This window comes from Pinus tabuliformis, chromosome 4_2, assembly GCF_031772625.1.
Source record: "Pinus tabuliformis cultivar Carrire ecotype Pingquan chromosome 4_2, CPIR1, whole genome shotgun sequence".
NCBI classification, from domain to species: domain Eukaryota; kingdom Viridiplantae; phylum Streptophyta; class Pinopsida; order Pinales; family Pinaceae; genus Pinus; species Pinus tabuliformis.
In genome coordinates, this window is record NC_142304.1 from 592,633,100 (window position 1) to 592,656,748 (window position 23,649).

General features: G+C 36.0%; 1 protein-coding gene across 1 annotated transcript; it reads left to right on the forward strand.

Annotated features, from left to right (window-relative positions):
- The first annotated feature begins 13,458 nt into the window (after positions 1-13,458).
- LOC149170689 (UDP-glucose flavonoid 3-O-glucosyltransferase 7-like) lies at positions 13,459-15,219 on the forward strand. The gene has a single exon (XM_089427332.1). The coding sequence runs from the start codon at positions 13,463-13,465 to the stop codon at positions 14,957-14,959; it is 1,497 nt and encodes a 498-aa protein (XP_089283458.1). The 5' UTR covers positions 13,459-13,462; the 3' UTR covers positions 14,960-15,219.
- Positions 15,220-23,649: the final 8,430 nt, after the last annotated feature.

The window sequence follows — 23,649 nt, forward strand, 5'->3', positions numbered from 1 at the left end:
TCCCCTCACTTTGTTGCTCTTATCAAAGCCTGCACTGACACCCCTTGGATTGCCCCCCTCGTCAATGGCCGCCCCACCTCCTTTTTCCATGCCCAGAGAGGTCTTAGGTAGGGATGCCCCCTCTCTCCCTTACTTTACATTTTGATGGCAGACACTCTCAGCAGAAAAAGTGGCAGGCACTCTTCTAGGCCTTAAACCTTCCATTCACTCTCCTACCCAGAATCATGCTCTTTTTGCAGATGACTCTCTCCTACTCGGAGGAGCTTCTCCTAGAACTGCCAAAGCTTTTGATGAAGTCCTAAAAAGTTACTGCAGGGCCACGGGAGCCTCCATAAATGAAAGGAAAAGTGAAGTCTATGGATGGAATATCGATCAACAGGAGCTCACAAACATCTCTGCTCTCCTAGGTTTCAATAGCCAAGCCCAATGGGAGACGATAAAATACCTTGGACTCCCTATCATTAATGGCTGTAATAAGAGAGCTCTGTGGTCTGAAGTCATCAGCAAAATCAAGACAAAGATCACAAGCTGGGGAGGGTATTGGCTCACTTCCGGTGGTAAGGTCATCTTGATCAAGTCTGTTCTCTCAGCATTACCAATTTACCAAGCTGCCTTCCTACTAGCACCAAAGCAGGTGACAGACCACATCTCCAAACTGATTCGTGACTTCCTCTGGCAAGGTGGGAAAGGGAACACCCATAAAATGCATCTTGTGAAATGGGAACAGGTGAAACGCCCTTTTGCAGAAGGAGGTCTGCAAATCAGGGATCCAGCCATGGTTAATCTGGCGTTGGGGGGAAAAATACTCTGGAATTTATATGAGAATCCAAAGCACCCTGTCAGCGAAACTTTGAAAGCAAAGTATGCCCATAAGGTATCGCTTCGAAATCTACAGGCTTCCCAAACAATTAACGCCTCCCAGGTATGGAAACTCTGTAATAAAAGTTTGAATTTCTTCAAAGACAGAGTTTATAAAATCCCCGGCAACGGTAAACATACAAAATTGTGGCATGATCGTATTATGGACAGCGCCCCTCTTTCAGAAAACGAGGAAATCGACGAAATAAGACAATGGTTGGAGCGCGCTGGAATCAACAGTGTTTATGATCTTTCCAAGTGGGACAGTCGTGGCGCATGGATCGGTTGGGATTTCCATGGCATCCCAGGCCGCCTAAACCATCAGATGATTGTACTCGATGAGTTGCTGGAGGAAGCAGCTCCAGTGAGCAGATGGTCGAAGGACAGATGGGGTTGGGGGCGCTCCGGGACTCATACATCAGCGATAGCCTTCAACACTCTCCAACCCACAAAGAATAGCAGCAGAAACCCGGAATTCTGGAAGAAAGTATGGGAGCCCCTCGCTCTACCAAAAGTCAACTTCTTTTTTTGGACACTGGCTCATAATAAATTGCTAACCGGAGACAATCTGATGAAAAGAGGCATTACTGGGCCTCACAGATGCGAGTTGTGCAGAAAAAGTGAAGAAACAGCTAAGCACCTCTTCATGGACTGCAAGTTTGTCAAAGAGGTGTGGCGCCTTATCCTTTATGAGTTCCAAATCACTGTTCCCTCGTACAACTCTGTAGCTGATCTCTTCGACGCCTGGAATCATTGCTACCCCCACAAAATCCCCAGCAAATCTTTTTGGAGAAAAATCTGGATTGCCATCCCCAAATTCACTTGCTGGTAGACTTGGCTGGCCTGGAACGACCTGATCTTCAACGGAAAAGAACAAACTCCTCTAGCTGTAGCTGCAAAAGCGAAATCCCTCCTCCTGGAAGCTGCCCAACAGCAGTACTTTTCTGCAGACCCATTGCTGCTTCCCGAAGAAGAAAGGTGGCTGAATTCTCTCTCCCCCTACCCCCGGAGGTTGCTTTCTGCCCCTCAATCAATGAATCCAATCTGGAGAATAAGAGAAACTGAAGAGAACTTTCAAGAATGGTGGAAAAAACAAAAAATATCCACGATCTTCTTTGATGGCGCCTCCAAAGGCAACCCCGGGGCTGCTGGGGCAGGTGGGGTCATCTATGACCCGGCTGGAGTCAAAAGGGACATCTTCTCCTGGGGCATTGGGCAGAAATCTAACAATCAAGCCGAGATATTAAGCCTTCTTAAAGCCTGCCAAATTGCTAGAGACAGAGGGGACAAAGAAATCCAAGTTTTCGGAGATTCCGAGCTCATAATTAAAAAGTTAAATTTGGAGAACTTGTTCATCAATGTAAGCCTTAACAAAACTCTGAGCAGATTGAAGGAAGTCCTACTCAATTTTGAATCCTACAAATGCTTCCACATACTTAGAAATCTGAATAGCGAAGCTGATCTGTTGGCAAATAAGGGTTGTACACTTGGGAAAGGTCAAATCCTCATAAACGGGGATAGTTCTATCCACCTATGTAATCCATGAGGATTCTGCAGCATGCATTATGGAACAGAATTAGATGCAATGTAATGATGGCAGCATTGGCGTAAGTCCAAATTTCTTCCAATTCAAATAAAGATACACCCGTTTCAGTTATATATATATATATATATATATATATATATATATATATATATAATATATATATATACATATATATCTATATATATATATATATATATATATATATATATATATATATATACATATACATATACATATACATATATAGATTTATTATTAAAGATTAATTAAATAATAAAATAAAATGGATTAGTAGATAATGAGATTAATTGAATAATTAAAAATTATATATACAAATAATTAATTTTAATTAACTTAATTAATTAAAGTTAAGTAAGCAAATTAATCAAATTATAATCACATATTAAAATTAATTTTATTTGTCAGTTATAAAAATATAATAAAATATATATCTTGAAAAATAATTAAAATTTGACCAAGTATATTTTTCAAAGTATATGTTAGAATCAAGCGAAATTCGAATCATTGGAAAGTTAATAGTGAAACGAAAGGAATGAAGGTATTCAAAAGAGAAAAGTAAAAATCACCCAAAATTAACAAAATTGAAGCATTATAAAAGCAATTTTAACAAAAAATTACATGGAAAGCTAATAATTTTTCGAAAAAAAAAGATGATGTAAAATTAGCAAAATTGAAGTATTATAAAAGCGATTTTAACCCAGAAAAAATTACATGGAGGACCTCATAAAAATTATGGGAAGTAGTTAAGGCCTCAGCATGAATGTAAATCATATATAAAATAAAATATTTTAAAAGAAGAGAAAATAAAAATAAATAAATTATATTTAAAACATTTTATTAGTCTACTGTTAAAGTTTAGCATAGATTTATCTTAACTCTAGATTGATTAAAAGTAAAGAATCAAATCTTTCCAGGTGTAAACATTTCTTTAAGTTTTACACTCAAAAAAAGATTTGTATATTGAGATACTTGATCATTAACACTTAATAGATTTGGAATGAAAATGAATCAATATTAATTGTAATAAATTGAAATATAATTTTTTCGATTTTTAATTATAAAAATAAATATTAAACATATATTTGTTAACTTCAAATTTTATGAAAAAATTAAACAAAAACTACTTTTAAAAATAAATATTATATTTTAAAATATTAAACTTGTTATACTTTAATTAAATCTTAATCATGGTATTCCATTACTAATGATACTTCCATTCTTCAACTTAATACTTAGTAGATTTGGAATGAAAATAAACCTATATTGAATATAAATTTTTCATTTTTAATTATAAGAATAAATAATAAACATATATTTTTTCTTTATCAAAAAATTAAAAAAAAAAATCTATTTTTAAAAATAAATAAATTATATTTTAAAATATTAAACTTATTAAAATTTGATTAAATCTTGTGAAAAAAATTATGCAACCACTGCTTTTAAAAATAAATAATTACATTTTAAAAATATTTGATTAAAGTATTCCATTACAAATGATACTTCCATTCCTCAACGTAACCTCAACATCATTATAAGCAAAATAATAATAATTAATATGCATGTGAACATTATAGTTTAATAAAAATTTAATTAGGGAGGTTTTGTAATATTTTATTATATTGAAAAATGTAAATTATAAATAAAATATTAAAAAAAACAAAAAAAAATTATAATTAAAATATTTTACTAGTATTAATATTTGAATTGAGGCTTCTGTGATCTATAACAATTATAAGAAGAAATTTTGGCGTAAATCACATTCAGAAAATCATTCTCGACGGGTTTCGAACCAACCACTGTAACTCATCGTTAAGACAAGTTGAAAAATCAGATCTATCTTTACCAGCTAAATACTTTGAGCAGAGCCCCCAACAGCTAACTAGGACAACACCTAAATTTGACTAGAGACCAGGGTCAAACAAATTAGTAATAAATTAAAAATAAACAAGAGACCTTACCTATATATATATTATATGTATAAAGTAAATTTAATTAAATTGGTAGTTTAATAAATCGTTAAAAGTATTACCTATTTAGTAGAAAATATAAATATTAGTATATAACTATTAAAACTATAAAATTTTTTATTTTTTATTTTATTTTATTTATTTATTTATTTATTTTTATTTTTTTCAATTAACTTTAAACTTAATCTCCTATTTATAAAAAAAATTAAATAAATAAATAAAAATAAAAAATAAAAAATAAAATAAAATAATAAATAATAAATAATAAATATATATGAGAATAAAATAATATTCAGTTAAAAAAATAAATAAACAAATAAATAAATTAATAATAACAATAATGATAATAGTAATAATAATTTATATATATATATATATATATATATATATATATATATATACTTGAAGGAAAAAAAAAGAAAAGGATAATGGGGTTATTTAATAAAACAAAGAATATTAGCTAAGATTTTATTTATTAATATCTATCAGGAAAAAATAAATAGAAAGAGTGACACAAAATAAAAAGAAGGAGAAGGTCAGGAATAGGACCATAAGAAAACCACATAGCAAGAAGGATAAACCCTAGGAGGAAGGAAAAGGCAAGGCTCCAAGGGGAACAACGAAAGCTCGAAAAGGATAAAAAAGGGGGAGAAGGAAAAGAAAGACTAGGAATAAAGGGGAGGGATCCAACAACTACTGATCTTCCAGCCATCATCTCTATTGAGATTGTTAGGCCTTCTTTCAATCTCAATAGCTTCTTTGAATTTACGATGATGGAACTGAGCAACTTTGGCAATAACCTTGGCCTCCTCTATACAAACCTGATGCTTGGTCTTTTCCACATGCTCTGCTAACGCTGAAGACTTGGTTCTCCCATGTCTTAGGTCAGCTGCATGTTCGTTGATCCTCTGATGGATGGAGCGCCCTGTTTCCCCGATATAGGGGGTCCCACAAGAACAAGGGATCAAGTAAACACTCTTCATGTCCTTAGGGTCAACGGGATCTTTCACTGATCGAAGGGATTTACAAATGGTGTTGAGGGGCCTAAAGGTTGAGGGAATATCATACCTCTTAAGGATCCGAGCAATCTTGTTCGTGGTTCCTTGGACATAGAGAAGATGGACACCTAGTCGACGCACTTTAGGTTCTTTTTTAATTAACGAATTTTTAGAGGCTTTAAGGAAAGCCTTTTGGCCTAGGTGCCTACTATAGCTATTCTCCACAAAGACATTAAGGAGATGGGATTTCTCCTTATCGAAGCTCTCATTATCAGAAATCCTAAGGGCATGAGTAGCAAGGGTGTTAAGAACACCCAACTTCTGAGCAGGGAAATGATGGGAATCAGAGGTTAAGTTTAAAGTTAGTAAATAATAAATAAAAAAATAATAAATTTTATAGTTTTAATAGTTGTATACTAATATTTCTATTTTCTATTTTCTATTAAATAGGTAATACTTTTAACGATTTATTAAACTACCAATTTAATTAACTTTACTTTATACATATAATTTATATATAGGTAAGGTCCCTTATTTACTTTTAATTTATTACTGGTTTGTTTGACCTTGGTCCCTAGTCAAATTTAGACGTTGTCCTAGTTAGTCGTTGGAGGCTCTGCTCAAAGTATTTAGCTGGCAAATATAGATCTGATTTTTCAACTTGTCCTGACGATGAGCCACACTGGTTGGTTCGAAATACGTCGACAACGATTTTCTGAATGTGATTTATGCCGAAATTTCTTCTTATAATAGTATTAATATTTTAATATAAAAAATATGAATTATAAATAAAATATTTCAAAAAAATAGAATTAAAACATTTTTTCTAATTTATTATTGAAAATTAACATAAATTTATTTTAATTCTAGATTAATTAAAAATAAAAATCAAATCAAATATTTTGAAATATAAAAATTTCTTTATATTTTAAATTCAAAAATATCTTAGATTTTGAATCAAAATAAACTTATACTGATGATAATAAATTGAAATATAATCTTAATCGTGGTTACTTCTTCATTTTCATCAAGTTTCTTGAAAAGCTCTAAAATCTGATCTAGGGTTTGGCACTGGTAACCATGGCGGATTGTGGAGTAGGGAGTTTTGCTCCCTCCTACAGTCAAATAGCCACGAACAGAAACAAGGAAACTGATCTGCATCGCTTCAAGAAACCAACAGAGGTGATCACTAAGGATATTAACACAGGAAATATCAAACCTCATGAACAGAGAGTAAATCATGAGGAAGATAGCAAGGAGAAGAGGAAAGAGGGCAGTAGTCAGAAAGCTACACCTCTGAGGGCGATAGGCGTCTGCAAACCCAAGTTGACCATCACTCCTCGGGTCGTTTTAAGTGACCCAGCGCTACAAGTGCACAGAGATCACATGACAGAACACGCGATCATATGCAAATTTATGGGGATTTTGCTAACAGAGAAGGCCTTACATGCATGGATAAGGAACCACTGGAAACCAAAAGGGGAAATAAACCTTCACCTTGGATCCAAGGGTTTCTTTACGGTGGTGTTCATGAGCTTAGAAGATAAAGGCAAATTGTTCGAGGGAGGACCCTATTTTTACGCTGCTACAGGCCTTTACATGCAACCATGGGTGATGAACTTTGTCCCAGAATGAGAAACGTTCACTTCAGTACTGGTATGGATAAGACTATACTCCCTTCCTTTATATTATTGGCTGTCAGGCTCTCTAAAGGCTATCGGCAATAAACTAGGGCATTTTATAAAGATATCAGATGCGACATTAAGAGGCAAATGCACTTCCTTTTCCCGGATCTGTGTGAAAATGGACCTATCTGGAGCACTCCCAGACAAGATCATTTTAGAAGTTTATGATGAAGAATGGGTGGAGGCGGTGGACTATGAGCATGTCCCATTTAGATTTCGTAAGTGCCATGAACATGGGCACCTATACAGAGATTGCCCATTAAACAAACTGGAAAGAAACAAAAAAACCACCACAAATAAAGATCCTAAGGGTTTTACCAAGGTGGGGTAAGAGGAAAGGAGAAAAGCGGAACGAAAAGAAAATCAACGAGGACGGACAACTAAGCCACAATAGTTTCAAAATCTTAGAAGAAGAAATTGGAAACAACGGGGAAAACTAGAAATCGGAGACTAAAACCAATGAGAAGGAAATAAATACTAGCATGGAGGACATACCAAAGAACAACCAGCAACAGGATGATCTACCGAGCATTGTGGAGCTCAGCAGGGACCATGAGATGACCCCAAGTGAGGCAGGAACGGAGGATCATGAACTATAGGAGATTCTTGAGAAGGAAAACTTGGATCTAGAAAAGTTTCTGGAGCAGGGTATTACCAAAGGAGTTGACTCCCTGCCAAAAGAGGAGTTTGACAGGGTTCAACAACTCTTCCTATGGAGATCACAATCGAAGAGTTCTGGAGTCAAAAGAAACCATGACAGCCAAGAAAATAGAGGGATGAAGACAATGGAGGAAACACCGGGGCACTCTTCCAAGAACCCGGGTAGGAAAAGAGGAAGGAAAAGATAGAATGAGCTACTGACAGAATGTGGAAAACTCATGATCAACTCAGGTAAGATGAAAGATCTCACCAGTTACTCTTTTACAAACCTTTCTTAATGAAGTTTACAACCTGGAATATTAGGGGCCTAGGAAGTAAAAGGAAACAAAGAAATCTTAGCAGTAGAATAAAAGAAGAAAAACCAGACATGGTTTTCATTCAGGAAACAAAGTGCTCGATGGATAAAATCAAAGAAATCCATAGCAAATGGTTAAGCAGGTATGAGTATTTAGAGGTTAAGGCAAAAAACTCGGCAGGAGGGATTCTTATGCTTTGGGATCCCCAAAAACTTGGAATCCTAGACGCGGAAGCGTCCAGGAACTATCTTTCGCTGGTAATACAACCTGTGGGTGATAAGGAGATTTACATGATTACAAATGTCTATGGTCCTCAAAAACTAGAAGACAAACTCAAGCTTCTCACTTCCCTTGAGGAGCTAAGAGAGAGATACCCTAATATACCCTGGATTCTGGCAGGGGATTTCAATATGATCAAATCTCTTACAGAGAAAAAAGGTGGCACCAGAACACTAGGTAGAGACTCCATTGCCTTCCAGAACTTCATAAATAACATGAGATTAGTGGATGCTGAAACAATAAATGGCACTTTCACCTGGAACAACAAGAGAGGAGGGGCTTCTCAAGTTGCCTCTAAACTGGATAGATTCATGATCTCAGAGGACCTATTTCTCACAGGCCCTGACATGTCAGCTTTAATCCTTCCATTTGGAGGCTCAGACCACTGGCTTGTCCAGCTTGAAGCCACTTTTATGGGTACACCGAGGAACAGACCTTTCAGGTTTGAAAATGTCTGGCTCTCTCACCCTGACTTCACCAGCAATATTGATAAATGGTGGATGGAAGAGTTTCCCTTTCAAGGCACTAAAATGTACATGCTACAACAAAGACTTAAACACATCAAAGTCAGACTCAAAGATTGGAACAAAAAATAGTTTGGTAACATTTTCAAAGCCAAAAAAGAAGTTGAACAAAAACTTCAGGGGATTAATCAGCTTATGATCACAGATGGCTTTACCGAGGACAAGAAAACTCAAGCTGATGCTCTTCAGAAGGAATGGGATGATAGGTGCAGGCAAGAGGAGATTTTCTGGAGATAGAAATCGAGAGTACAGTGGATTAGAGAAGGGGAAAGAAACAAAAAGTTTTTTCATAAGTCAACTTTGAGTCACAGGTCACATAACAAAATTTTAAAACTCAGAGATTCTCAAGGGAAAGAGCTTGTAACCCACAAAGAAATGGAATCTGTCCTAGTACAACACTTCCTTAGCATTGCAAAGGAGCCTCTCTTAGACAGGTCACAGTTTATTAACAAATTCACAAGGTACATTCCCAAGCTTGTAACAAGGGAAGACAATCATAATCTCAATAGGCCAGTATCTGAAGATGAGGTCAAGGAAGTTATCAACGAGATGCAAAATGGGAAAGCTCTTGGACCGAATGGTTTCAATGTGGACTTTTTCAAAGCATGTTGGAAAACAGTCAAACAAGACATCCTTGATGTAGTGGAAGACTCAAGAAGATCCAGATCAGTCTTGAAGGCTCTCAATGCCTCTTTCATAGCTTTGATTCTGAAGCAGGAAAAATCCATCACACCAGACAGATTCAAACCCATAGCTTTATGTAATGTGGTGTACAAAATTATTTCCAAAGTGATCGCTAACAGACTCAAGCCACTTCTTCCAGCGCTTATCTCAAAGGAGTAAGCTGGTTATGTGGAAGGAAGACAAATTCTCAACAATATCATACAAGCTCATGAGATGGTACACTCTTTGAAGAGCAACAAGCAAGTTGGTATGATCATACAACTTGACCTAGCGAAAGCTTATGATAAGCTAAGCTAGTCTTACATCAGGGCAATGCTGAAATCTTATGGTTTTGACCACAATTGGATCAGATGGGTCATGGCCCTTGCTTCCACGGCGAATTTTTCAATCCTGCTTAATGGCTTGGCCTCAAGAACCTTCATGCCTTCTAGGGGGCTAAGACAAGGAGATCCACTCTCCCCCTTCCTCTTTGTGATCATGATGGAAGGGCTAGGCAAAACGATAAAAATAGCAAGTGATGAGGGAAGAATCCCGGGTTTGAAACTCACCACAGATGGAGTGGCTTCAACTCACCAACAATTTGTGGATGACACTATGCTGCAAGGCATTCCCATGATAAAGAAAGCCAAAGCTTTTAAACAACTCCTGAATTACTTTGCTATGGCCGCTGGTACAGAGGTAAGCCTTAACAAATCAAAAGTTTTCTTTTTTAACACAGACATTGTTATTCAGAGAAACCTTACCAGAATTTTAGGGTTCAAAAGGGATCAGTTACCCTCTAAGTACCTTGGAATACCCCTTACAGAAAAACCTCTAAGCAGGGGAGTGTGGGAGCAGGTCATTAACAAACTTCAGGATAGGATCCAGAAATGAACATGCAGATCTTTAAATTTAGTAGGACGCCTTGTGCTCACAAAAGCTATCCTACAGGCCATACCCATTTTCATAATGTCAGCTCTTCCTGTTTGTAAAGGAGTTTTGCAACAGATCAGGAACATTCAAAGAGATTTTCTTTGGGGCAAAGGGGAAGAGAAAATTAAATGGGCTTTGGTAGCTTGGGATAAGCTATGCATACCTAAGGCCCGTGGAAGTTTCGGGCTTAATGACCTTGAAACCCTCATCAGAGTTTCGGGTGCAAAGCTTTGGTGGAGGTGGCTCAAGGAATCGGCAACCCCATGGGCCAAGCTTTGGAAACAAAATTATGCAAATAATTGGTAGGGGAGGGATCATATTCAAATTTCTGGGCTTATCAAGGGCTCCCACATTTGGAATTTTGCTTGGGAAAATAGAGGCATTGTCCAATAGCACAGCTTCTAGGAGATCCGAGATGGGAACTTGACAAGATTCTGGGAGGATAACTGGCATCAAGAACCAAACCTGTTTAGGGAAGAACTAACCAATATCAAGAATGACACTAACAACAAAGGTTTATGCATGGTAAGTGACTTCTGGGATCAAGTAAGGAACAATAGCAAATGGGAGACTTGGAAGGATCTGGACTACAGGGAAGAGAGCCCTTTGAAAGCTCAGGCAAACTCTCTTGCTATGGACTCGGAATAAAGGAAGATTTTGGTTTCATCCTCGTCTGACCAATTAAGATGGGGAAGAAACACAAAAGGTAACTTTAACTTCAAAGAAGCCAAGCAGATAGCCATAGGGTGTGATTATTAAAATCCTGATAAGGCATGGAAGGACCTTTGGCAGAACCCGCATTAGATAAAAGACATGAAAAACCTCCATACTTTGAGCACTGAACAAGAAGGAAGATTAGTGGACGTAGGAGAAAGTGGAAGTGGGAGAGGCATTGGGTAAACAATAGGCCTATTAGTAGGTCGTTGGCCACGGATCCTGACAGTGTTTGTAATTGAATGGCCATCAGGTGGATCCTACATGTCAGCTTCCTTTTCCTTCTCATTGATTATGTTCTCTATATCCTGGACTGTTTCCTTGTTCCCCTTTTCTTCCTCTAGGATCTTGAAACGATTGTGTCTTGAATGTCTATCCTCATTCATCTTATTTTGTGGACGTTTACCACCTTTCCCTTTACTCCCAGCCTTGGTGAAACCCTCGTGATTTTTATCCTCAATAGTTTTCACATTTCCTTCCATATTGTTTGTTTGGGAGTCTCTGAATAAATGCCCATGTTCATGGCATTTGCGGCACCTAAATGGGATGTACTCATAGTCCACAGTCTACATCCATTCTTCATCATACACTTCTAAAATTATCGCTTTTGGAAGGGCTCCAGATAAGTCCATTTCCACACATATTCGTGCGAAGGAGGTATATTTTCCTTTCAGAGTCGCCTCTGAGATCTTTAGAAAATGCCCCAGCTTGTTGCTTATTATTTTCAGAGATTCTGGTAGCCAATAATCCAAAGGAAGGGAGTATATTCTAATCCATACCGGTATTGATGTGAATGTTTCACCTTCTGGGACAAAGTTCATCATCCATGGCCACATATAGAGCCCTGCAACAGCATAGAAATAAGGTCCTCCCTCGAACACTCTATCTTTATCCTCTAGGCTCGTGAACACCACTGTGAAGATTTTGGTTTCATCCTCGTCTGACCAATTAAGATGGGGAAGAAACACAAAAGGTAACTTTAACTTCAAAGAAGCCAAGCAGATAGCCATAGGGTGTGATTATTAAAATCCTGATAAGGCATGGAAGGACCTTTGGCAGAACCCGCATTGGACAAAGACATGAAAAACCTCCATACTTTGAGCACTGAACAAGAAGGAAGATTAGTGGACGCAGGAGAAAGTGGAAGTGGGAGAGGCACTGGGTAAACAACAGGCCTATTAATAGGTCGTTGGCCACGGATCCTGACAGTGTTTGTAATTGAATGGCCATCAGGTGGAAAAGTAATCAAAGGTTAACCACCAAAGCGGACCTGATGCTTTTTAGATAAATGGTTTACAATCTTCATCGGGTCCAAAAAGGAGAGTAAAGACCGTGCAGGTTTCCGCTCCGATATCTCGAGGAGTGTCAAATCAATAAGGGCGTTTTTGCATGGTTTTCGGGTTCTAAAAGTGATCAAAGCTTAAGTTTCAAACCGGACCCGAACATTCATAAAAATTGGCTCACATCCCTTATTGGGCCCATGAATCAGGGAAAAGGGGCGCATGTTGCCAAAACGATAGTTTTGTGACCGTCGGATCTCACGGAATCATGGATGGAGACTTATTTTGTAAGCCTCAAGTTGAGGGTTTCAAGTTTATTTCGGGTTGTGTAGTTGGCTACCCTTCATAAAGACAACCCTTGTTGGACCTTACTTTGTAAAGCCATGTAGCATATGTATTTTTTCATGATGCGAATAAAAAACTCCACTCTTATTTAACCCAACAATATATATATATAATCTTCATCATAATATTCGATTGCAAATGATACTTCCATTCCTCAACCTAAAGTCACCCTCATGTATTCATAAATAATAATAAATATTCACACTAATCATGTATGCTACTTTCCAAAAAAATTTAGTCTCCATTCCACTTTGACTGAACAACTGCACGAAATGGTTGCTTTGAACGACATTGGAAGTAATGGAAGTGTAGAGTCTCACTTCTGGACGGCAGGTTAGATCGCAGAATGGCCGCCTTTGCGCACGAGGTCAATAGTTTGGAGCCGTGACGTAATCTACGTGAGGCCAACGAAATGGTTGCTTTGAACGACAGTGGGAGTAATGGAAGTGTAGAGTTTGACATCTGGACGGCAGCTTAGAGCGCAGAATCGCCGCCTTTGCGCGCGGTTAATAGTTTGGGGTCGTGACGTAATCTACGTGAGCCCAATTGCCAGCCATTGTCCACAAACTTGTTCTCCACGTATACATTTGATATGGGTGGCCGTTTAGAAGTGCAGAGTAAATTCCGCCCCGAGTTGCTATAAATTCATGTGTCGATGCAACGCATAAAACACATACCCACTTCACTAATAGAATGAAGGGTTTTCAAAAGCCCCACGTCGTAGCGGTTCCATTCCCGGCGTTGGGTCACTCCATCCCCTTCCTTGACCTTGCGAAGCTGCTGGCTTTGCACGGCGCCACAGTCAGCTATGTCACGACGCCTGCAAATGTCAGGCGGCTAGAAGGAGCAATGGCCGAAGCTCAATCTGCCGGTTTGGATATTCGAGCTGTTGTCCTCCCGATGCCGGCCGTGGAAGGGCTGCAGGAGGGACGCGAGAGCGCCGATGTCATTCCCTCGGTTGATGTCGTTTTCAATCTTGCCAAGAAGCTTGCAGAGCCTTTCGAGCGTTGGTTCCATCAACAGTTCCACGAAGACGAAGAAGAAACGGCCGGATCTCGGCCGGTTTGTATTATCAGCGACATTTTCATGCTGTGGACTCTGCACACCGGGGAAAAGTATGGTGTCCCCCGAGTTCTCTTCAATCCATGCGGGGCCTTCGCCATGACCCTTCTCGACTCTGTCTTGGCATCTATATCTCACAATGCGTTGCAGAAAGAGGGAGATAGCGTTGTTCTGAGCGTTAATCTGTCCAGTCCTGTCAGACTCAATAAGAAAGAGATAGCGACAAACTACTTCCAGCCCGACAAGTCGAACGCCAGACTGCAATTCCTCATGCAGTGCATTCTATCTCTGAGTCGTGGCTGGGGAATGCTCATCAATACGTTCGAGGAGCTGGAGGCTCCATATCTAAGGCACTTACGAAGCCTGACCGGGAAGCCCATCTGGTCTATAGGCCCAGTACTTCCAGCAAGATTTGCAGGGAAGGCGGGCAGAGGGAAAATGGCGGACATCAGCGAGGATGAGCTGGTTCAGTGGCTGGATACTCAGAGGCCGCGTTCGGTTGTGTACGTTTCGTTCGGAAGCCAGACCTTCTTATCAGAACAACAGACTTCTGCGTTGGCGAGGGGACTGGAAGCCAGCGAGCAGCCATTCGTTTGGGCCATCAAATTTGCCCCCAAACTCGAAACCACGGCGGCAGACACAACAGCAGCTGATGTAAATATTGAAGACTATCTTCCTGATGGTTTTGAAGAAAGAATGAAAAAGAAAGGGCTAGGATTAATGATATGGGGATGGGCGCCTCAGCTTCTTATTCTTTCCCACCCCTCGACAGGCGCCTTCATGACCCACTGCGGTTGGAACTCCACACTGGAGAGTATAAATCTGGGCATCCCTATGATCACATGGCCGATGTTTGGAGATCAGCACTTCAATTCCAAGCAAGTCGCCGAGCAGTTTGGAGCAGGACTCCAGTTTTGCGAGCACAGAGAAGGGATTCCTGAGGAGGAAAGAGTGAAGGAAGCCGTGAGGCTTGTATTAACAAAAGACGAAGGCAAGGAGATGAGGAGACGCGCAGAGAAATTGAAGGAGACTGCTTCACAAGCTGTTGGAGACGGAGGATCTTCGAAAGGGAATTTGCAAGCTTTCGTTAGTGAGATGCAGAAATTGTTTAAAACTCAAAAATACTAAAAGCGAAACTGCTGATACAGAATTCATACCAACGAGGGGATGTGTTGATTATGGAAATTATATATTCAATGAAATAGAGTGGATAAAAACGGGAAGAATTTGCGATTACATACGATTAGTTTTCCGAGAGTTTTCTCAGCGTTCGGTAGCCCACTGTGTTGTTTCTTCAGAAAAAAGCAAAAACAACAAAGATTTCGGATATATCTGAACCCACAGAAAAAGTTTTGCACAGCGAAATAAATAATCTGCGAGTAATAATTTTTTGCAAATGTAACATTTATTTTAATAATATTATTGGAGTTAATAATATTATTCGTGTGCTGTTAATTGGTTTTTTTATGGGGTTGGAAAATTTATCATAATTTAGTTGTCAAATCATTAGTGAGTAAAGACAATCATTAGTGGCTGTTATTACTGAATGCATGTTGACTCATCACTGTTATTCAAGAAAAATCGCACTACCTTAAATAACTTGTTGATGGTCTTTAAAAAGTATACTTTCACACCTGCTAGATGCCTCTGGGTCTTAGGCAGTTAACCTATTTCCTTAAATCTCAAGAAAAAAACTCTTAACCAAACAAAAACAATTTTTCATAATCATTATTCTCCTCAAATTTTCAAAAATAATATAATAATTTTTATTTTAAATATATATATACATATATATATAATAATTTATATTTTAAATATATATATATATATATAATTAATATTGAAAATCTCTCTAAGGGTAATCTCTCTAAATTAATATTATTGAAAATCATAGATTTCCTCAATTTGTTTTTCACATAGAGTGAGTTTACGCTGGGCTAGCTCTAATCGGATGGAAATTTGATTTGTTTATTTGTGCAAAGGAAATTTGATCGGTTTATCTGTGCCATATTGTTATTAGTCATAATCCTGTCACTCAAATTGTGTGAAACTCTCAAACTTACACATTGAAATTATTTTTTATCCCATAAAGAATTCAAACACTCAACCTGTCCCTCTTTTGTGAATAAATTAATGCTGTCACCACAATTGTGTGAAACTCTGAAACCTACAAATTGAAACTAATTTTATCCAACAAATAATTCAAACCCTCCCTCTATTGTGAATGAATTAGTAAAAATTTAATAAATGTAAATTCTTAAACTCCAAGATCATCTTGTGGAGCTTCATTTGGTATCCAGGCCCTACCTTCTTGGGGATAAAATTCAATTCATTTCATTTCCTTTCCATTCTCATTAAGATAACGACGAAGGCTTCTCTTCTTTCTAGATTACCAACTCATGGTTTCTTGAATCCTTCATTTACACAGGGGCGTCAAAGTATTACTAAAACATATCACTAAAACATTTTCCATGTAAATGTTTGCAAGTCTATTGATTATCCGGCTAGAATATGGTTTTTTCTTTTGCAAACCAAAGTCATTTCAAACTGTGCAAAAGTCTTTTCAAACTGGAGTACAATGCAGGAAATACTCCACCAAGATGTGTACTAAGTTTATAATAGAAGCCAAATACCATGTCAGCTGCAAAGTTTTAGCACTTTCGGGACTATGATAGCAGGGTTAACGATATATATATGTAGTTATTGGGTTATTAATGTGGCATTTTAGGGATTATGATAGCAAGGTTAACACTCTATATATATAGAGAGTTAGTTATTGGGTTATTAATGTGGTGTTTTAGGGATTATGATAGCAGAGTTAACAATATGTATAGTTATTGGGTTATTAATGTGGCAGTATATGTCACTTTTCTGATTTCACCACTGGTTTTTTTTATTTTACTAAAAGTAAATACATTATCCAATAGGTAACATATACTACTTTGTTGATTAATGATTTAATAATTGTTCGGATAATACTTGACATCTTATGACAATTAGATGATTGTTCCTTAGTTAGTGGGTTATTAACGGGACAATATATGCCACTTTTCTGATTTCAGTACTGTTTTTTCTTATTTTACCAAACACATTATCCAACAAGTGACATATCCTGGGCTGCCCATTAATGACCTAACAAGTGACATATATTGCCCTGGCCATTAATGACTCAATAATTACATATATATTGTTCAGATAATACTTGACATCTTATGATGATTAGATGATTGTTCCCACCCTTTTTCGAACTGTATGGTATTGCTTCATGGTTGTGATTGCAATTTGGCTTGCCATCCATGGCTAACGTGCATGTTGATTTTCTAGGCGTTTTTGTTTAAATTTTCTTCTGTCCAAACCATCAAACCCTAATCATTAACAATAACAATCATTATAGCAACAATGAAAGCTATCCGGAGAGGAAAATGGCTTCGAAGAGTGTCTGGTCTCAGGGGCTCTGGGAACACCATACGGAGAGTAAAGGAAAATGACAGTACTGATGTGTCTAATACGGAGATTGAAGAGAATATTGAATGGCTCACATTGCGTGTTCATCCCATCAAGGTGAGCCATGAGTTTCTGATGCTGTAGATCTAGATTAAAATATGTAAATAAGTACGGAGAGTTATCTCAACGCACATAATTCATAATTCATTACCAGTATTGTATGCATTTTTTAAATTTAATAATTATAATAATATAATTAATCCAAATTTTATTAACAAGTTAAATAAAAAAGTTGTAATATATAAAATAATAGGAACTAATAATAATAATGGTTAAGTTATATTAAAAAGGGGATGTGTTTGCTAGGTTTATTAAAATAAAAATATAAAACAGTGTAAATGAACTTTTAGAATTTAGTTTTTAAGAGGTAAAAACCCTAAATAAGGGATGAGGAGATTAAAAAAGGTTAAAATGGTTTCTTATCTTATTTTATAAAATAGTAGCATAAAGATTCTATGTTTTAGTTATTTTTGAGTCAAGGTTTTTGTCACAAATGGTTAAAATTATATTTAACTTTAGTGTGAGTTTTTAAGGCTTTATGTTTTAGTTATTTTTGAGTCAAAAAGTTTTTGTTACAAATTATTAAAATTGCATATTTAATTTTAGTGTTTTCCGGGTTTTTAAAGCTCTAATTTTATTTATGCATTTGAAATAATGTAAAATTGTGATGTCATTAAGATTTGTTTCATTAGATGTAATAAAAAAAGTCACATATAACATCTAGACTTTGTTATATAAAATTTTAACTCAATCGTATAAAATTCTAAGAGGAAAAAGCCAATCTTGGGGAATGAGGTGGAAAAAGTAATGAAGGCCCCTATATCAAGCCTCCATGCTTGAGCGCCCATGAGTGTCAGGAGTTAGATGAGTTGAATCACTAGACAAGACAAGCATCACATGATTTGTGACAATTGTGTGATATCTTGGTGGTGCTTCCAAATGACTCAAGAGCTCCCAACTGGACTGAGAGTGCCCAAATGGAATGAGGCACCTGAGTCAGCACAAGCGCCCCTGAGTTGGAGTGGAGCAAGGGTGCCTGAGTTAGAATGAACACACTTGAGGTGGAACAAGGTACCCAAGCTCGAATGAACACACTTGATATTGAATGAACTGCTTCGAACTAGAACAAGCATGTTGGAAACAAACGCGAATGAGATGGAATGAGTTAGCTTGAACGAATTTGGGATTTTTGGACTAAGTTTGTGATGGAACAAAAGTTGGCTTGATGATGGATCCCAGTTGGGATTTGAAACGTTGACAGAAAAATGGTTCATACTGTGGATTCTCTGGTAACTGAGTCAAAAGATGAAGCATTAGCTAGACAGGTCCAATGCAACCCTTCACTCATTGTGGTTGAGTATAAGTTAACATGTGGAATGAACGGAATGGAAGGTAAAATGTTGAATAGATCCAAAGGAATATGGAAAAAACAAGCGTGAAGTGATTCTATGAACTACAGGTTCGAATGGAGGGAGAAAGTTGCATGGGAATCGCTCTACCTTCAAAATAGAGAAGAGATAAACCGAGGAGAATTGATTGTGTGCATTGCTAGAGGAATGAACTGAAGGTTGAGTTCTGGTTTATTGCAACAAGCCAAGAGGAGTCTAGTTTGAGTTGAGAAATTGACACACCTACGCCAAGGAACTTTGTGCCCGATTGATGCAAGGAAATGTTGGAATGAGTTGGGGTGTTTTGCTTTTTCATTTAGGACATGGTTTTGGGAAAACTTAGGGGTGGTTCTTGTTGTTATTTTCGGATAAGGATGAGTGCTCAACCTTTGTATGTTTTTAGCATTGTATTGTAATTTGAAGATAGTTAGAAATATTATTTGAAGGACCAAGGGTTCCCTTCTTTATATGTGGTGTACATTTTAGCATTTTGGCATTGTATGAATGTAACATAATCTTGTAGTAGCGATGATATGATATTATGGACTCTTGTACATGGAGGGTGGACATTAATTGAAAACTTAGCCCACCTTCGAGTATTTTCCCCTAAAATTTTCCCTAGACGAGAACAAGAAAAGAGAAGTTTCGACTAAAGGAAGTGAACTTCAAAGCATTAAAGAAAAGATAAGGACACAAGAACCATGATCACTCTAGCCCTAAATTAGATGAAGAAGAAGCTCTATTCGTGACAAAGATAAAACGAGTTTCTGGAAAATATAAAAGTAAGTTACCATTCAAATATCTAAGTGTGGTAGAATAGGTCACTATTCTTTAAAATCTCTGTATGGGTAATCAGAAGATAGTGATGATGAAAAATTACATAGAAATGGAGGCATATTTCCTAGAAATAGGACGTTAAGATCTCTTAAGAAGAGAAGCTTTTATTCCAAGGATGATAGAAACTCATCAAAAGATAGTGATGAAGATGCATCTAATGATGATAAAGTAGAATTAATATATGTGGCACAATCTATATCAAAAGGAACTAGTAAAGGAAAAGGTAATCTTCCACTATGTTTCAGTTGTGATAATGAAGGTCATTTTACTTCTAGACGCTCATATGCAAAATATGAAGGAAGTCATGATGAAGATGATTTTCAAGTCATGAATGCTCAAATTATTTGTCAAAAAAATAAAGATAAAGGGGAAAAGAAGGCAAATGTAGAGGAGGAAATTCATGGTAAGAAATATTTTCAAGGTGAGTTCTTTGTTTCCTTAGAAGAGATAAAGAGACAATAATAATAATAATAATAATAATAATAAGTTAGAAGGAGCTATTACAAGAGTATGAAGATAAGGATCATGATATTTATGAAACAAATAAAATGGTTTTCATCCTTAAAACTCAATTAGAAGAAGCAAGGAGAATGAAAGAAATGGTGACAAGCCAATTGGAAGAAAAGGAAAGATATTGTGAGAAACTAGAAGCTGGGATTGTTTCCTTGAGAAATGATCTTGTAATACAAATGATTAGCTAAAGTTTGGAATAATTTCTGAGATATTGGATAATTTAGTTAGTAGCCAGATACCCCCTTTTACTAAAGTAGGCATCAGTTATCATGAAGTTGTCAAGGGATAATCAATTGAAAATGCATCAAAGATAGAAGAACCTAAGAGTTATGTCAATGTGCTTAAAAGAACCAGAAATCAATCAAATAGAGTGATAAAGAAAGCCAAATATTAATAGAATATTGATTAAGCTAGCCATAAAAAAGGTAGGAAAGAAAGTGAGGATTAGTTAAAGAAAAATCAGATCAACCCCACAAGTAACAATGGAAAGAAACAAAAGTCTGAACTTCGTCAAGCAAGCATCAAAAGCAAGCCAATTACTTCAAAATAATAAATTCCTCCAAGAGTACCATTCACATCAAGGCACTAGAATTTCTTTAATAGATAGTGTTTTATTTGTCTTAACTTTCACCGTAAAGAAAACTATTGTAGATCAAGAAGCAACAAATGTTTTTATTAGACCTTTGTAAGTAGCTCAATCAAATTTAGAAACCAACAACAATCAAATGAAGAACCTTAATTCATTTTCTCCCCTATTGGATCACATTGAATGTTTCAAGTGCAACAATTTCATACACAAAACTCATGATTGCAAAAGCAATATATTAAGGCCTGAAGATCAAAGAAGGAAAGAAGACATCATCATCAATAGAAATCAAGTATGAATGTATGGAGAAGAAAGCAAAAGAAACATGAAGAATGTAGTCTAACTCTATGTGTTTAAGATAAAGAAATTCAATGGTGTATAGACACTGGATGCTCAAATCATATGATAATTTATAAAATAAAATATCTCTCTCTCAATGAAGTTAAAGGAGGTAGTGTTATCCTTGGAAATAATGGTATGAGGAGGATTATTGGAAAGGTCACAATCAATCTTGATGATGGAAGGACAAAAACTCCAGATGTTCTACTTTTTAAAGGGTTTAAACAAAATCTATAAAGTGTAGGTCAAATGGTTGATCAAGGGTATGATCTCGCTTTCAATTCCAAACATTGTGAAATAAGAAAAGTAGGTTTAGGAATATTAGTAGAAAATGCAATCACGTCTCCAAATAATGTACATGTCCTTAATGAAATTAAAAGAAAGAAAAATTCCTCTATGGAAGTAATATTTGTAATACGTCATCAGTAAAAGAGAACGTAACTTCAAGTGAAGCAAGAGGTGGCAGGTATCATAAAAAATATTGAGATGTTAGAACATAAGTTGCAAGGGAGGAATGTTGAGTCTGCGGGATCTAGGAAATAGAGGATGTGTAAAGAAAGTGAAGTAAATGATGTATTAATTCAATTAACAACAATGCGTAAGTTTAAGGGTAGAGGCATCTTTCCCTTGATATCAGTAAAGGGGAAGAATTATAAATAACAAGAAACATCAGTTTAATAAGAACATTTAGAAATAAGGATAGATAGCACGAAAGGGGAGAACTTATAGACACTAATAGAAGTTGAAAATAGGAAAAGAATTACAGATAAGGAAAATCGCAAGTTCGAGGAGAGAATCCCTTTGCCATTAATGTGAAAAGGGAAGAAGTTGCAAGAACAAGGAGAATTATAGATAGGGGAGTTCTATATTATTATTGGATAATTGAATAAGGATTGCAATCAATGATAGAGGGGAATATTTTTTAAAATATTATTGTCATTGATGTCAAAAATAGGGGAAGCCTACTTATGTTCAATATAAATATAATAAATATTGATGGAACTAATGTTTTTGGAATTTCGATGCCCTAATTGGATACCCTATCATTGAAAGTAATTTTACTCCAACTATACAGCTCAAATAGGAGCATAGGATATGTGGTTGGAAATCGTATTTGAAGACCTTTCTAATGATATATATCACTCCCTATAATTCTATAGGAATGATGGGATATGAAATATTGTATCAAGACAACTCAACCAAAGTACAATTATATAACTTAAAAGGGATAAAAGGATATATGGTTGGAAATTTTATTATGAGGCCATTCCAATGGTATATGACACTCACGGGGGATTCACTCGATGGACCTTTCACATGTCATGTGCATTTATGGCATATTAAACAATATCCCTAATTTGACTACATATTGGAAAATACTTCTAAAAATCACATTATTTAACCCCTTACCAATATGAACCCAATACACCTTCCCAATTAAAAAAAACCCCCACTTTCACTAAATATTGTTGGTATCCATTTTTCATTAACATTTTTTATACCCCTTTAATTTTTTCCATTAACTTTGAGCTCCATTATTTAAACCTATCAATATAAAAACCCTTTACTCCCTATATAACATAGTTACCAATCAAATGGGAACTATTACCTCAAAATGGGTACTCAAGCCCAAAAATCCCAAAAAAACATGAAAAAACACCATGAAATCGAAAATAGTTGATGCTGGAATAAAGTTTGTTTGTTTGTTTTTTTTTTTTTTTTAAGAGTAAATTTTCATTTTTTTTTTTTTTTTAATAACAGTAAAAAACAATAAAAGCTATTTTGTTTGGTGCAAAAAACACCTTGAAATCAATATGTGTTGATGCCGGAATAACAATTTTTTTCATGGTACATTTTCAACATTTTTTAGTAATGACATTAAAAACAAAATATCGCGACTTTGAAAAACTTTAAATTTCCAATGATTTTCAAGCTTGACATTAACGATAAAATATCACGTCTTTGAAAACCTTTAAAATTCCAACGATTTTTAAGTATGATATTAAATTTAAAATATCACTTCTTTGAAAAACCTTAAAATTCCATCAATTTTCAAGCATGGTGCTAAGAAAAAATATTTATAATTGTTTTCAGCCATAACATTAAAGATAAAATATCACTACTTAGAAAAACATTAAAAATCTTGATAATTTTTCAACCATGGAATTAAAACCAAAGATTATTACTACAAAACAATCTTAAATTTTCAAAATATTTTAAGCATGACATTATGGAAAAATTTATGACTAAAAAAACTTTAAAAATGAACACCTGAATGAAAGAGTTATTATATCAAGAGTAATCTTTTTTAAATGTTAAATGTATAGTGATTTTGAAATCTTAGTTTAAGGCAACTTGATACATTGCAAAAAATTTAAAAATCAACTATCAAATTGACACGCAGTGTAGGTGAGCTCAACCCATTGTAATGAAAACTTAAAGACCAACAATGAAATTAACACATTGTGGGGCAGACTCCATTCATTATAATGAAAAATTTAAAATCAACTATCAAATGGCACATAATGGGATCGGGTTGCTAGACAAACATCGACACATACCCTACAATATATGTGTGTGTGAAAGATACATAAGAAAACAAAAATTCAAATATTGAAAAAAAAACAATAAAAAAAACACAAAAAATCAAA